General features: G+C 42.2%; 1 protein-coding gene across 16 annotated transcripts; it reads left to right on the top strand.

Annotated features, from left to right (window-relative positions):
* Positions 1 to 3,416: 3,416 nt before the first annotated feature.
* Positions 3,417 to 15,667, top strand: LOC129595265 (uncharacterized). 16 transcript variants are annotated; one of them, XR_008691288.1, is made up of 8 exons: positions 3,417 to 3,806; positions 3,900 to 3,977; positions 4,080 to 4,218; positions 4,610 to 5,584; positions 5,713 to 10,644; positions 11,473 to 11,501; positions 11,736 to 14,402; positions 14,588 to 14,805. XR_008691288.1 is itself a non-coding variant. In XM_055492209.1 (7 exons), the coding sequence occupies exons 5-7, from the start codon at positions 6,753 to 6,755 to the stop codon at positions 12,234 to 12,236; spliced, it is 675 nt and encodes a 224-aa protein (XP_055348184.1). In that variant the 5' UTR covers positions 3,549 to 3,806; positions 3,900 to 3,977; positions 4,610 to 5,584; positions 5,713 to 5,809; positions 6,736 to 6,752; the 3' UTR covers positions 12,237 to 12,443. The 16 variants fall into 16 exon arrangements, 12 of the variants coding, with proteins under 12 accessions (XP_055348184.1, XP_055348188.1, XP_055348187.1 ...); XR_008691286.1 differs by lacking the exon at positions 4,080 to 4,218 and having other exon boundaries at positions 3,418 to 3,806; XR_008691287.1 differs by lacking the exon at positions 4,080 to 4,218 and having other exon boundaries at positions 3,423 to 3,806; positions 5,713 to 7,072.
* Positions 15,668 to 16,076: the final 409 nt, after the last annotated feature.

Here is a 16,076-nt window from a genome sequence, read left to right as displayed (position 1 = left end):
CCAGAAGCTAGGTGGTTAGCCGCTCATTGTAGCGCATTCCCAGCAGGCGCCTATGTTAACTCCGTCTTATGTTCCGGACCTCCCAGAGTTTTCTCGACACTTCTGGCATTTTTCGGCGGCCCAAGTGCTCATTTCAAAACGACTGCAAAAAACTGTATGCAAATCTAACGAGCCGTTTTCTCTACACTATTGTAGCACAAGTTACTTTTCGCCCGGTAGTTGAAGAAATCAATAGCACTCGCTCGCTTTAGTTGAATTTTCAGCAATTTCTGCAGTAAAACCACTCGTTGGCTTCGCGCGAGAATAGGCCATTGTTGTAATTTTAACACGGCAGTAAAAACTTGGTGAATTATTATGCAGTAAAACTACCAGTTTAATTACGGTACTTTAAACAATTTTAAAGGACGGGTTCCCGGGCTCTCAGTCCCCCTCCCGTCAAAGCGAGTTAAATTCGCCTATTCCAGGGAACTGCAGCATGCGAACCGGACATGATGCACGGTTATCGGAAGGCCTACGGACCATGAGCAACGCACCATTCTCACGTGCCACTGTGCCGTCATATACATATGTGCGACTTGGATCCCTTCAGGGAAACCAGTTCGCGAAACAGACTTCGCCGGACACAGCGGATAGGTGCTACCGCGCGGCGCAGCATCGGAAAGACGACCTCAGCGATGAGGCTACAAAGTGTGTACAGATACAAGTATGGCTGCACCACGTTTGCGTGGCAACGCGGTATTTGTTTGGCGTGGGACGTGACCTGCGTGGATACTGATGTTATGTCTCACCGGAAAGCCACATCAGTCACAGCGGGATCCGCCGCCGCACAGGCGGAGGATAGGAAAGCGGGATTGTACTTGTACCTTCAGGGCAGATACATCTTCGTACCGCTGGCTTTCGAAACTCTTGGACCATGGGGAAAGTCAGCTAGCCGATTAGTGAAAGAAATTGGCAAGCGACTTCAACAGCATACGGGTGAGCCTCGCTCCCATGAGTACCTCCGTCAACGACTGTCGCTGGAAATTCAGCGAGGCAACGCTGCTTCCGTGCTCGGGACAATGGAGGGAGCAGCAGCATTAAATGAATTATTTTGTATTTGATTTATTGTTTTGAAACAGTGATGTTACCGCTTCTTGTGAAATCAATAAAAATGTCTCATTTGCATTTGCATTTGCTGAATAATACAAGTATGATACAAGTATGAGCGACAGAGGTAATCTGTTTGGCTATAGTTCTACTGAAGCCTTCCTATTCTAACTGCGTTCTATAGTCTTGTTTAAATGATGGTTGCTTATTTGTTTAAACTTTGTAATATGTTGGACACACCAATGAGTGCCTCAAAGTTTGTCTTCTCGAAAATAAAATAAACCATTTATTAAAATTCACATCAAAAATATGTCTCAAACAACTAAATATGTCTCAAACAACATATGTCTCAGAGGATGCGGAAAAACTGATCAATGTTGATTGAAGTGTGAAAAGGGGCAACGTTATAACTTCTGGTTATGAAGTATGTTATTCAAAAATACGTAAACGTAAATCTAATACCCGTGCTCAAAGCCAGCAACCGGGATCCATGCCTACCCAAAAAGGCGACGCAATTATAATGTAAAATTTACAGCCTGGGACATAATGTCCGTATGCAGATCTATCAAAAAATTTACGGCGGACGTTTTCTCGAAACGGTGTAGGGCTCTCCAACTTACAGGCAAAAGCGTCCGGCGGCCGTCGGATGGGTCATGCATCCGGATGGTTTGTTGACTACAATATATCGGTATGTTTATGCGTTTATCCATTTCTAAAAAAAAACAAACCCGTCGCGTTTATTTATGCGCAACTTTATTTATGCAGTTCGTACCGAACTTTTTGGGATTTCTCTCAGCCAGAACTTTCCAACCGGGTACTCCGTGCACAGACGGTTTTTGTCCCAATTCATGTGACGACATCGTCACTAGTCGCACCGCATGACCATTAGTCACCGGAAGCCCGTGCAGGTATGCCCTGCACATTCCTGCGCGGTCATATGGCATCACGCTGACCGCATATTACATCATCATGCCGTCATGCACTCTGTCATTGGCTTGTCGCCACACCAGCCCCACCCATGGCAGCCGAGCCCATCCGGACCAGGACCATATATAAAGCACCCCTCCACACCGTACCAGACAGTAGTCCGACAGCAGTCCACCAGCAGTCTACCACTCGACTACCAGCCTACACCTGGATTACCTAGCATTAGCATTGTTATTGTGGGCATAGTGTTATATTGAATAAAGGTCACTAACATACGGGTGCGTTGCCTAATCGTTATAGGGAGACATAGGTAACACGTAAAGGTCATCGTCGACCTGTACAGGTGTAGCACAGGTGCGCTTACAGGAGAACTATACTGCGACATTCACACAACGCATCTGGCTATAAAATTTACAGAAAATGACATTGAAGTGCTTAGTGCGCGAAGGTGAAAGTTCTCCTGCACGTACAGAATGAATTTGGCTCCATGTACCGGTAACTTCCCTCAAGAATCAACAGTATGTGTTATTTACGGCCATGGGGGATGAATGGCGCGATCATTTCCGGGGTAAAAATGTCGCTTTCGAAGACTAAAAGCACTAAGGCAAACTCCAAAATATTCGTATAAATCTGTAATTTTCTGCTTATATCAAAACTGCTGTAATATAACAGTAGTGGTAAATTCGAGCCGCAGGCGCACATTTATTTTCTATGAAATTGTGGGACACCTTCGCTACTACCTGGTTGGCTCAAGCCCAAGCACAAATATCTTGATCTTCGCCAACAGCGGCGATGGCACAGTGGCTGTGCTACGTGGATCTCACTCGGTAACCAGCGGTTCGATTCCGCTCCATCGCCATTTTTCGGAATTTCCTCAACAGACAGGATCTTCATCTGACCGCCCGGCTTTTTTCCAGAAACGTGTTAAAGATCCAGACTTCCAAGAGGTTTAAACATGGAATTTTGTCTGCGCTTTCTAGCCTTTTGAAGCTCTAGAACGAAAACTGAAGCAGCGTCGGTTTCTATAACAGTGCATGCGACCAACCCTTTCCAGCGGAAGCGACGTCTCAGTTCGATTCGAGTGTGTTATGATACATGAACGCATAATCTGGATATTTGCAGTTTATTTACTAGTTTGTTTTAGCCGCTAGATGAAGTTACTCCACTTTCAGATCCGGCCGCTGCCTGCCTCCTGCCGGGTTTTGCATAAGCTACTATAATATAGAGCAGCGTGTGCGTCATTTTCCGTATACCAGACTCTGGTGGAAGTTCATCTAGCGGCTACAATATAATAATTATCATAACACGCAAGTGTACAGTAATTCCGCTTGCGGTGTAAAACAACTGGTGATATTCTACTGGAGTTGCAATGGCTGGCGATACAGTTTAGTCGACGTATTTTAGGCGACATGCACATTCGGCCCTGCAATTGTCGTCTTGTGCATTCGCAAGTATACAGATAAATCTGGTGTTGCGCTGCAGAGATACCGATGAAACTTGCGGTTGCGATGCGTTCGAAGAAAAGCTGAGTATAAGCTGTTGCAACGCATCCGGCCATGTAACAGGAGCCCCCAATGAAAAGTAATTTGTGGCGCGCTCATCAATCAACAAGAAAAATTAGAATTAGCATCTTCCCAAAGTTATTTTACATCTTTTATTGTGTTTTACATTTTACATCTTTTATTGTATTTCAAGCGGCTTGAACTGCGTCTTCGAATAACAAACCAAATAAAATAATCGCTGGCGACCTCGCATTTTGCGAGTATGTTGACAAGCATACTGTGATCTAAAAGGTTCGTGATAATGAGACGCAAAGGAGCCGGCTTAGCTAAGCGAAAGATCTATTTACGAGACATCTGTATTGCCCAAATTGCTCCACCACACAGGTGCATCTGCACAAAGATTTCACCGACGTCGAACACCGGAGACTCGTCGGGCGTAGGGACTCGGTGGACAGCCAACTGGTAAGAGCCGGACTATTTGAAATTACACGTACTTACCTTTGCTCTTACTGTGCTTAACTAATTCAAATAATAAACGAGGTGATCAAAAATTTCTTCCCGCAGTCTATCCGATAACCTCCTGACCGCTGTAAGCAGAATATTGATAAACTAGCGGGTTGTGTGGCTTGATCAAGGATGTATCTTTTTTTCACGAACTCGGAAACACACGCATATTCGCGCATCCTCGTTTTGACGAAATGAGGTAGCCAGATGTCATGTGTTCGGAACGGGAGGTAGCGGGAAAAACGAGAGCTGAAATAAACTGCCCGCTTTTCAAAAATTTCGAAAAGTGAAAAATGCTTTCGACGATTTTTATGAAAATTGTCCTTATTTTTTAACGATTTAATGAAAAAACTTTCGAGATTTTTACCGGTCACCTTCGCGCTTAATTTTGCTACAGTTGCTCGTGTTTTAGAATTCTAACAAATTTCCGCGTTAGAAAAGGGCAAGCTTTTTTTTTATTCCAATATATGATTTTTAATGTGTAATTCTCTGACAAAAATAAGGGATAATAATGGAGAATCGGATGTGAAACGTGACTACGCCAACCTCGGGAGCGAGTTCTGACGACTGTCATGCATTTCTGTTTTTAGGATTCAGAATGAATTTCTGCCTTGCTGATATTCAGATTGGTAAACAATATTGGTAAGCGCCGCGCGCGTACGATTCAATCATCCGATTCGCGTGAAGACCGCATGACGGTAGTGCGCGGGTATATGATATGGAACGATGTCCAGGATTTTGCGTTTGACACGGTACGTAGTTACCGGGTACTGGATATGGATATAAATATCGTCTCGTGAAGGTTTTTGCTCTTCCTTCACTTTTCGGGTATTGCTAAAGTCTGTGACTGTGAATGGGTGGGAGTTGGGACTGTGAGTCTACGTGACTGGTACCTTATGTGACTGTGACCGTCTGTGACTGTGTTGCACTCGGCCTGGGACCGATTGGGACTGTGACCCTTTGGGAGTGGGACTAGTGGTTGTAGGAACCCGCCAACCGACTGACGGCCGACAATTCACCGCAAACAAATATGTGCACTTAGTTTTACAGGTTTTCCGAATTTTCCTCTCTGCTTTCATGTTTTTCTTGTGTTCCTAGTGATTTCTTCTTATGTTTTCATAGGTTTCGTATGTTTGCTTATGTGGTATATGTACAGCAGTGGACTGTACAGTGTCGTTGTACTCTATACCTAGCAACCGATATACAAGTGCTTATTGTCTTACACAATTATTGTTATTAGTTGTTAGTCGTACTAGCCGCGAGTTGGTTAATAAAATATATTAACCGCTAAGTACACCACAGCTAAGGTTTTAAATTTTTAATACTTATGTTTTGGTTATAATGACTTAATTTAATGCAGTTCCCCTAATTTTCGGTTTATGAGGTTTTTTCGTTTTTACGGGGTTGGAAAGCCTAGTAAAATTTTGCCCAGTAGGTGGAATCCCTGTTCGTAGAGATCGCCTTGCGACGAATTGGCTCTGCGTCGAAACGACGCCACGACGAAATGTCTCCCATCGGGATGCCCTGCCGGCCAACTGTCCCGCGACGAAATTTCGCGCGACGAGGTGACCTTGCGGCGAGATGTCTGCGACTAAATGCCCTACGACGAATCGTCCTGGGCGAAATGTCGCGGTTCCGTTAACCAACACTAAAATGGAAAACCATTCATAATACCTACTGTCGCTGTTTTCAGGATATAAGAATCGGTAGTCGCGTTTTGTGGATCATGCCACTACGCAAAGGCCAAAACGGAAAATCACAGGAAAAGTTGTCGCGCAACATTCGGGTAGGTGCGTTTTCCTATAGTCTACTGCAGTATGACTTTTCGTTGCTGGTAAACATAGCAAAAGCTGTGAACGTAGAAACGTGAAGATGGGATAGTTAGACGGACCTTGACTGATCAGCAAATTGTAATATTTGATGAGGAAGTAAACTTAAGAGGGTCGCCGACTCGCCGGCGGCCGCATTTGAACGCAAATTATCTGCACGTACCGTCTGAATTGATTTTATTGAGAAATTGATATAAACGTCATTGGATAGCGCTTTTTTAACGGAAATACCAAAAATTCCATTTGCCAACTGTCGTTTTTCTGATTCCTTTTAAACCGGCATCTCAAAAAGTCGTTTTATTTTGTATACGTAATTGGTACATAAGTACATACGTACGTACATAAGTACCGATGGCACCTACAACTAGTTATTAAAAACAACAAAAACATTTTGAAAAATTGATACTTCCTCGTTAAATAACTACATGCCAAAAAATAATTCAGAAAATTCATTTTATCATATTTATGAATTATGTAGCAAAAATAAAAAGCCGGAAATGCCGACAAAATAGATAAATAAAAAATAAATTTGTTTTCAGTTAGAAATTGTCTTATGTAAGAAAACCAAAGAAAAACTGTTTAATGACTTGATAAAGGAGGCACTTCATCTTTAACGCTCGGTAAAAAGTACAGCGGAGCGCTAATAAAAAAATCAAACTTAAAAATCAAAACAACCAAAATCCGAAATCTTCGATTGCGACAGCCGCGGTAAAGTGTGTTCTGCCATGAACAACAGCATAATAAAACTGAAAATCTTGCCAAAAGTCATTTCTCTCGTTTTTTCAGAAACTTGGCGTAAAAAAGTTTTTTCATTCTTTTTATTTGCTACTGAGTGCTTTGGTGAACGGTCAACATGGACTTTGTTTTGTAACTTCTGTTCGTTTAAGGGAACTTTTTGAAGTAAATGCCATTCCATCTTTCTCGCATATTTTCCAATACTGCCCATGTATTCTGCGGTGCCATGCATCTGACAGAGTCGATAAGCCCGAGGAATTGGTGGCACTGCCGCCACTGCGTGGATCCCAAACTCTGCCAGCGCAATTTATCTGGTAATCTGTGTACAACTGTCACCACATATTAATCATGTCGAGTGTACAGAGACCACCTACGAGAAATTTTAAAAATCATCACCCAAGATAATCCGGCCATAGAACGGCAGCAATTAGGAAAATCAGTCGCGATATGCAGATGTTGAAAGATGTCGAAAGGGATGAGAACAGCTCGGTGCGTTTTGAAACATATTTTTTTATTAGGCAATCGCTTTCGTTTTATTCGGCAATCCCCATCAGAATATCAGAAAATGCCGATGCGAACGTACTACTTCGCCGTCAAAGTTTTAACAGTAAAAGAAGTGCGAAAAATAATTTAGTTCGACTACAGTTAACGTGTTTAACTGGTACATGTTTAACCCGTTCCCGACCATCCCTGTCAAATGGCAGGGTGGCGGACTTTATTCCCCTTCCAGCTCATAATGGAAGAAACTTATGTTCAATGATTTTATTTCACAGCAGGGATGTTGCTGGCTGTTGAAAAAAATTCGACCATCAAATGAAACCCGTATAGGGCACACGACCATTGACCAAAGATGACCGAAATTGCACTTTTTGGGTTCGTAGAGGTCTTGGCTGCTCCTGCAGCTTTCCCATTACCCGATAATTTACAGATAAATCACTCAAAGAGACCCGGTGGCTGACATTACAAAAGCACCAAATGTTTTGAAAAATAACTGGACATTGGGCAAACAGGGTCATTCAAAAATTTCCTGCCAAGTTTGACAGGAATGGGCATGGCGCTACTTTAACAATAAAACTATAAATTCTTTATAAAATCTCAGATACTTGGTAAAATGTCCCACAAGGAATCAAAAAATCAGACAAAAACAGTGCAAAAATGCCTTTTGCTTCGGTGGTCATCAAACTGACCAATGGTCAACAACAGAAAAATTTCCAAAATTCATGTTTTTTGTCGGAAAATTTAGGCTGTTACTTTCAAATAAATTGTGAAATGTAAGAATAAATGTGACATTGCAAAACTGAAGCTGTTTGATATCTTTTTTCATCACCGTTCTGTGGGTTGCTCTGAATAGCCCTAAACATAACAAAGAACTGCATGATGGTCTTCACCCAGTTCAGGATATGATGTAATGGCATGATTTGCATCACTGGGAGCGTAAAATTATATGAAATGTATCTACATACTACCGTTTTAATTCTGTGCAACATCTCCACATTCTATGAGTTGCATCTTGCAGTCAGTTGTTGTGGTGTAAATGCGTGATAGCGGAAATGACCTTGCCGGTAGTGCCGGTGCCGATGTGCTTTACAGGGTTTAATGCAAGTTATGCAATAAGGGAAGCTATCGCCGAATTTTTAGGGGCAGGCAACTTTTAGACTGCATAATTTACTTATAGTTCAGTAGTTGTACCATCTAAAAAATTAAAAAGTTCACTAAAAGTTAAATTAAAGCAGGAAACGGCAAATAAGTACATATGTACTGCTGTTACTGTTGCAGTGTATCATGCAGTATAACGGGAGTATAACTGACAAAAACCGCATATCTAATTGTGCCGACATATTCTGTTGTTTTTGTGTGACCTAGGGTCATTTTGTATTGTCCTTATATAAACAAAGTGGATTTTGCACCTTTGTTAGCCTATGGCCGCTCGGAAACATATTTTCGTGCAATTTTACCGTTTCTTGACCACTGGTCATTTCGATGACCATAACAGTATCTGACAAATGTAGATCTTGTCAAAACGGTTTTTTTAAGTAGTCGTGCTTCTCAGTGCGATCTCCCCATCGTTTCCCATAAATTCCGGCGTTTTACCTGCCAAATGGCATGATGCCCATCCCTGTCAGTTTGGCAGGCTATCGCCCTGCTTGACCTATGGCCAAGAAAATTCCCAAAAAAATAATTTTTCTTGATTGAATTATTTGAGGAAGACCCACAAATTTTTAGATTGGTATTCATGTTCCTTCTGGTAGCTGACTTTGGTGGGTTAAAATGAACGACAAAATTTTAAAAATTAAAGAAACCTGGTGGAAAGTGGAAACGTGATTCAGTGTAAGAACTTCCTTCGTGTTAATTTACGTTATCATGCAAAATATGCACTGGATCGGTTCATAATGAGATTTTCGGTACATCTCTGTGCGTTTATAAACCTTTTGGGATTTTTCTCATCTGTAAATCTACAACCGGATGTTGCGCACAAACGGTTTTCACGCCAATGTATAGAAACCTTTCGGCTTAAAACTTCATAAAAAAGCCAAGAAAGTGTTTTAGAGTGAGCGAAAGCCAAAGTTTTGGTGCATGCACTCGAATTAAGTACCATGTTCCGGCACATTTTCCTTACAAGCTAATTATTTCCACTGAGTTATTCGCACAACTACGAGATGCATATGGTTTTATAGAGAAAAATCAGCTCTGTTAAGTAGTATTTTTTATAGCGGGGTGGTTTTTATACTTATCGTTTAAAAAGCATCTAAAGTTAGTATTGCAAATCGTCCAGTGACGTGTCTGTGCGCACTTCAAAGATGCCGCCCATCGCGCATCCGAGATACCGATCTTCTGCAGCGCTGAACGCGGATATGCTGCATGGCGTGGTTATCAGCTCGGCAGATCATATCCGGATTCAGTGGGAGCTGGTATACGGTATGCTGTATATTCTGAGCACTGAACACCTGAACGCGGTGTAATTTTTATTTGTGATTCTAAAAATTAGCAAACTTATAATTTTAGGATTTAGAACCTTAAATGCACGTGAAAATATCTACAATCTATTTTGTGAGCTCTTTGTAAACTCAAAACTAACGCAAATAAAAAATTCTTTATCGCTAACGTAGATGTCGTACAGGCAGGCCAGCGCTCAATTTTCACTGAAGATCGGTATCTCGGATGCGTGATGGGCGGCACCTTTGAAGTGCGCACAGAGACGTCACTCGACGATTTGCAATACTAACTTTAGATGCTTTTTAAACGATAAGTATAAAAGCCACCCCGCTATAAAAAATACTACTTAAAAGAGCTGATTTTTCTCTACAAAACGATATGGGTCTGGTATCTGGGCGAATAACTCAATGGAAATAATTAGCTTGTTAATATTAATGAACATTAGTGTGTGCCACTGTGTGGTTATCAGGATTTTACGTATGTTTTCTGAGTTAGAGAGACAATTTTGTAACCGAATGCTCGGTGCTTCAATACTAATCCAAAATCAATCGCAGATCCGTGCATCCAGGACAGTCAATACTGATCTGCGTGAATGTTGGGTTCCTGCAAATTTTATTTTTCTGAACCCCATCCCGGAAGTCGGAAGATGACACATTTTGCTCTATGCAGTCAGCTGTCATGTACTTCCGTAAAAGTACGCAGTTCATTCCGTTCTTCCTGGAACTAGAAGGGACGAACAACCCAGCACAGCATGTTTGAGATGAGTATACACGCCAAAAGCGAAAAATGGTGGCGATATCTATCTGCTATATCGCCAAGGAAAATAATTAATCAGGATAGCAACAGGTTACGGTACTCGGTGTCATCTCTAATTGGGTACTTAGTCACACTTAAGAATATCAGCCAAAGGTATATAAGCCGACGCAGTCGGGTATGAAATTTTATTAAACGTAACATATGGTAATATGGCATACCGTGTACGAATTACATAATATAGCGTGTACATTAATTGGCTAGTACCTCACTACTCGTATTACCACACTATCTCCACAAGTCCTGTCGCATCTCCACACGGACCAACACGGAAATGGAAACCTTCTTATCTTTGGGCTTTCTCATGGGATTGGGTAAGGCTGACCATTCTGCTCTGTTTTGCTTTATGGCAGTTGGTGAATGGTCAAGAAAATCAGTTTTCCAGTAGTTTGGCATTACTTCCGTACTAATTTAAGGGAAATGACCCGGTACGTGGTGCCGGTATCGTACACATCCACTAAACCATTAGCTTTCGCGCACTCCGAACCAATTACTGCAGCGTTTATGTCATTTTGCACTGACTAACTTGCATGCATTGACCTGAAAACGTTTATGCGTGCAACATTCGGCTGCGCGCGAGATATCACAGCATTAAAATAATGGACACAGCAGTTCAAATATTTTTTGTGGTGTACCGAAAGTCAGGTTATTCGTAAATCTTTGTGAAACGTTGGGAAAAGAAAATATGACCATATTAAAGTCGCGTCGCCTTTTCCTGAATTTTAAAATGAATTTTTAAAAAAATTAAATAGGTTTCTTTGGCAAATACATTGAGTCGTACATGTCAAATGTCAATGTAGCATTACATTTTACAGTATTAACAACTTATGGAGCGTTGTTAGTCAGGTTTGATGTGTTATTATTATCGCTGACACCTATGAAAATTGTTTATTTCAAGTAAGTAACTTCTTTTAATTATTACAAAAAAATTGTTAACGGACTAAGGGTGAACAACTTAAGAGTAATTTTTCAGAAGCAGAATTTGTAGTGGAACTGGATGCATACGAAACTGGTACCAATTTCCCTTAACAGCAAAATCTGCAGATTATTCGAACAAGCGTTTGCGGATTTTATTTCACTCATGTGTCCCGTGGTATGACGAGTTATCCAGTGAACTTACTTTCCTTGTAATTATATTGCAGCGACCCTTGCGTACGGAGCAGGCGAGAGCGTAAGTATACAGCTGATATTAATACTTTGATAAAAATAATGAGATCTTCATATTCGGATATAGCGAACACAATCTGAGTTTACAGACCGTTATCTATTAGCCATAGGCACCATCAAACGGAAGCAAAATAATTATCTACAAAAAATAATATTTAAACATACATTATCTGTACAATGTTACATTATGTACAATGTACATTACGTACACGATGTACAATGTACAACGCGCTTCTAGAAAGGTAAGCTGCTGGAAGTCAAATCCGTCGTCATTGACTGTGATCAAGAGATCACATACATCGCCAACAAATCGGCGGACGAGTGCGGTAGGAAATGCCAGAAAGACGCCACCTGCCGCATGGCATCCTACAACATGCGGGACAGAGAATGTGGTCTCGTTCCATTGAATTTCGACTGCCTTTTCGGTACATCCGGCTTTGACGATTACGAAGTCCTTGGATTTACCACTAAAACATTCATCAAACGCGACAACGCCTACCTGGATACGGAGCTGCTGAGGGATAAGAAAGGTCGAGTGGTGCTGCAGGGCGCCCATGGTAAACGGTCGGTGATATCCGCTGATAAATGTAAATCTCTGTGCGATGTCCATCCCAACTGTCAAGCGGCATATTACACGGATACCGTGGGGAAGTCCGGTTGCCAACTGATGGCCCAAGCCGAACCGGTTTACCCAGTTACCAACCCGACTTCGACGAGCATTGTGTTCATCGCCGTGTAAGGCCGGCATTTGAGGGAGTCAGGTGGATGGATGATAATAATAAACATTTAATATGCTAATCTGGCCATAGCCTGGTAGCAGTACGTCCGGCTGTAAGATTGTAGAAACGGTTCCCAATTTGGTTGGGTAGCTTCTATCTCTTAAAATTTTGAATCAAAGCAATGAAGTACTGAATTTTTCAGAATTAACAAAACAGATTGTCAGTAACGTCTGGTCGGATATCTTCATTTACACGAGCTGCATAATGGCTGTACCGGCCGCAGCTCGATCATAATTATAACGCTCACACCGCTGTTGAATTGCTGCTTAACAAAATTTAATTTTCGATCACTTTTTCGTGGCTTGGATGCAAAATGGTAGCGTCATATTAATAAGCGAAATATTTTCTGAGCGGAACTTCCACGCAGGTAGTTGTACACATGCGTCGCACTGCACTACGGCAAACCAACATTTTTCAGTGCCTGGCACAAGGTGTTTTACCACGTTTTGGTAAATTTGAGAAGTCTTGCGTTCAACAAGTGAACAATCCACAAAAGTAGAACGGCTGAAAAAATTATTTACAAGACTGCACTACTAGCTGAACTGATTGAAACGGTCATCGAGGGTCAACGTACAAACTTCTGCTTCCCAGAACTCAGTTCAAAAATACTGACACCTTACGTTACTCTGTAAAACAGTTTCACTTTTGAAATTCGCCAGGACTGTGTACCAAAAGTAACACAGTTTTAGCTCATATTCGGCTTAATAAATTACTACAGAGTAGATTTTCTATACCACGGCATTTTTGTACCCAGAACATAATACGGGAATTAAAAAGGTATTTTGTACCGTATACACATTACACTATACATACATTAGTAGGGCATCTGCATATTATACGGCACTGCTGGAATATCCATGGAATACTTATTGGACATCGCAAAATTAACAGAAGCAAGTGCAGCAATACTTCGCAAGAGTGCCGGTTCGAAAATCTTCTCATTTTGTTTTGCTCATTGATATGTGACACCAGCATTTGCGCATAACATGCGCAGTTACAATAAGTTTATTTGGCAGACTACAAGCCGCATCAGTCAACTCTTTAAATTGGATGTATCTTACAGACAACTGGAATTTCTTTGGCTTGTTGGGAAACATTTTACCTTTCTTTTGGCTTAGTTTTATGAGATTACACTACGCGGCGACGTACACAGTGCTCATATAGGATGGTCTGGGAATTTGGTGGACTGCACCGGCTTTCGCCAGCAGTTTGCAACTGGACTGTGCCATGGCGGTCGTATAATCCGCTGCTTTACAGGTGGGATGGATATCGCACAGGGATTTGCAACTATCAGCCGGTATCCCATTGCCGCTGAGGAGCACCTTTTCACCTTTCTTATTCTTCAGCTCTTCGGGATTTTCCACATATGCGTTGTCGTGTTTGGTTAATTTCTTGTAGGCAAATCCAGTTAGCTCGCAATTGTCGAAATCTGCTCCACTGAAAGTGTAATCTGTAGTTGGCGGGATCAGTTGGCACTTTTTGTCAACTGACCCCGCCAAGGTTAACAATTAAATTTAGCTCACCCATCATATCCGAATACGAAATTTATACTTGTATTGTTTTAATTATGAAGCCCGTAATAACATATTTTGACGTTTACTTACGCTATCACTTGCTCCGTTTCCCAGGGTAGCTGTAATTATATGCAAAGTTAGTATATTAGTCGAATCGTGAAAGACGTCGTGCACGAGGATTTTTTCCGTTGAACTAGAGCGGAAGTTCGGGCCAAATTAACGAAAACGTAACTTTCTTGACCTTTTATCAAATGCAACAAAATTATCAGAACGAAGCGGTCGCCTTACCGGGTATTAGCGGGTATACCTATAATGGATATACAGTTATACTATATTACTGAATATCTTACGGTTTACGCGAATTTTGTTTGAGCCTGCGTCGGCTTATAGAACTCTGGTTAATGTTAATTTTTCACGTAATAACTCCATTACTAATGTTGACACCGAGTATCCTAACCTGTTGCTAACCTGATTGCTTAATTAATTCATTTCTCGCTGCAGACATCGAAACTATTTCGCACTGAGACATTACTTGAGGCACTTTTGCATTGCGAAAATGCTGTATTTTGTTGTTTGTCCCATCCGGTTCCAGGCTCCAGCTGTAAGGAAACGGTAATTACCGTAACTGCTTATACTTTTACCGTATGTAAATGACTAGCGCATAGATTACCTGAGTTGGGACAAAACTTTTTCTAGTGCGCTATAGCAAGAGTTGTACACAATCAGCCGTTTTACACAATCATATATTTTCATAATATTCATATTTTTTTTCACAATCATCTTTTTTTTATTTTCAGATGAATCGGTTTTGCATATTAGTGTAAGGGCGGGACGCCCCGCCCTCCTGAGTAGCTATTCGCTGTTTCTGGGGATTTCCACCCCGCACATTGCTGCGCTGTTTTGACGGATCTGCAGCACAGTTGCACTGGCTGCAGAATCCTTCCTCTTTAGTCTGGTGTTGCTGCGCCATGGTGCGCATTAGATTCGGCAATAAAGCCTCATCCGGGTTCACGCTGTTCGCTGTCGAGGATACGCGTGGCGCCCATATGGCCCCGCGTTATATTAGCAAAACCGATTCTGTTTAATAAAAGCAGCAGATAATTCCGTTACGAAATAGTTTCTCGAAACAAATAAAGTTTATAACACCACCCTCGTATTTAATAAATGTCTGCACTATTAACTATTTGGCAAGTACAGTGAACACTAGTTAATCATGAATTTGTGACTTCCTGACTGGCATTGTATACTCTGCCAGACATTACTTATTCACTGTACTCGTACGTTTTGTACGACACTGTCTGAACAAAACGGCATTAAATTCTGCTATTCAGTAATCATGTTTCTAACGGCTTCAAGAGAAAACTACGCAGTAAAAAAGCTTAATATCACAACAGTTAGAGCGCTAACTCAATTAACTTTTCCGCTCTTTCCTTAACTGACACCGTGTTTCCTCCCCGTATCTCCAGTGGCAGCCGGTGTCGGAGAAACTCATGTGGGTGATTCAGGAGACGAAATCAACACTGCGCGCCTGCTTGCCCAGTCTAGACCAGAAGCCGGAATTTGGTTGAACGCCTTGCCGTCCGCTCACATCGGCAATCTACTGGGGGACGACGAACTGAAGATCAGCATCGGCCTCCGACTCGGCGCCACGATCTGTGAACCGCACGACTGCGTCAAATGCCACAAACCCGTTGGTGGTTACGGGCACCACGGGTTATCGTGTGTTTTCTCCGCCGGACGGCATCCGCGCCACGGCGGGTTAAACAGCATCATTTGTAGAGCCTTTGTATCCGCTGGTGTGCCTGCAAAACTAGAGCCGCGCGGCACATCTCACACAAACGAACGCCGCCCGGATGGCTGCACGACATTCGCCTGGAAGCGCGGATTGTGTCTTGCATGGGACGTGACATGTGTAGACACGGTTGCGCTATCGCATCTTAAAGCCACTTCCACCACAGCGGGAGCGCGCCGCTGCCCAGAAGGAAAGAAAGCAGGGCTATATTTCTATCTGACCGGCCGCTACCTATTCGTCCCGATCGCTTTCGAAACACTAGGCCCGTGGGGACCTTCGGCGATCGCCATCATCAAAGAGCTGGGAAAAAGACTGCAGCAGCACACCGGGGAAGCACGCTCGCACGAATTTCTGCGACAGCGTTTGTCCATCGAAATTCAGCGGGGAAATGCGGCTTCAGTGCTGGGCACGATGGAAGGGCTAGATAAACTAAACGAAATTTTTCTGTTATAGTCTAATGTGTTCCTTTTCTTGCTTATGCATTGCGATTTTGA

Source organism: Paramacrobiotus metropolitanus, unplaced genomic scaffold (genome assembly GCF_019649055.1).
Source record: "Paramacrobiotus metropolitanus isolate TYO unplaced genomic scaffold, Prichtersi_v1.0 Parri_scaffold0000076, whole genome shotgun sequence".
NCBI classification, from domain to species: Eukaryota; Metazoa; Tardigrada; class Eutardigrada; order Parachela; family Macrobiotidae; genus Paramacrobiotus; species Paramacrobiotus metropolitanus.
This window is presented reverse-complemented; position numbering and strand designations above follow the sequence as displayed.

Bases quoted from the DNA above. Each gene is read 5' to 3' on its own strand.
- LOC129595265 (XM_055492209.1), top strand. From the start codon at position 6,753: ATGCCATTCCATCTTTCTCGCATATTTTCCAATACTGCCCATGTATTC. The intron at 6,898-11,472 runs GTAATCTGTGTA...ATTATATTGCAG, and splicing joins CTGCCAGCGCAATTTATCTG to CGACCCTTGCGTACGGAGCA. The intron at 11,502-11,735 runs GTAAGTATACAG...ACGCGCTTCTAG, and splicing joins CGTACGGAGCAGGCGAGAGC to AAAGGTAAGCTGCTGGAAGT.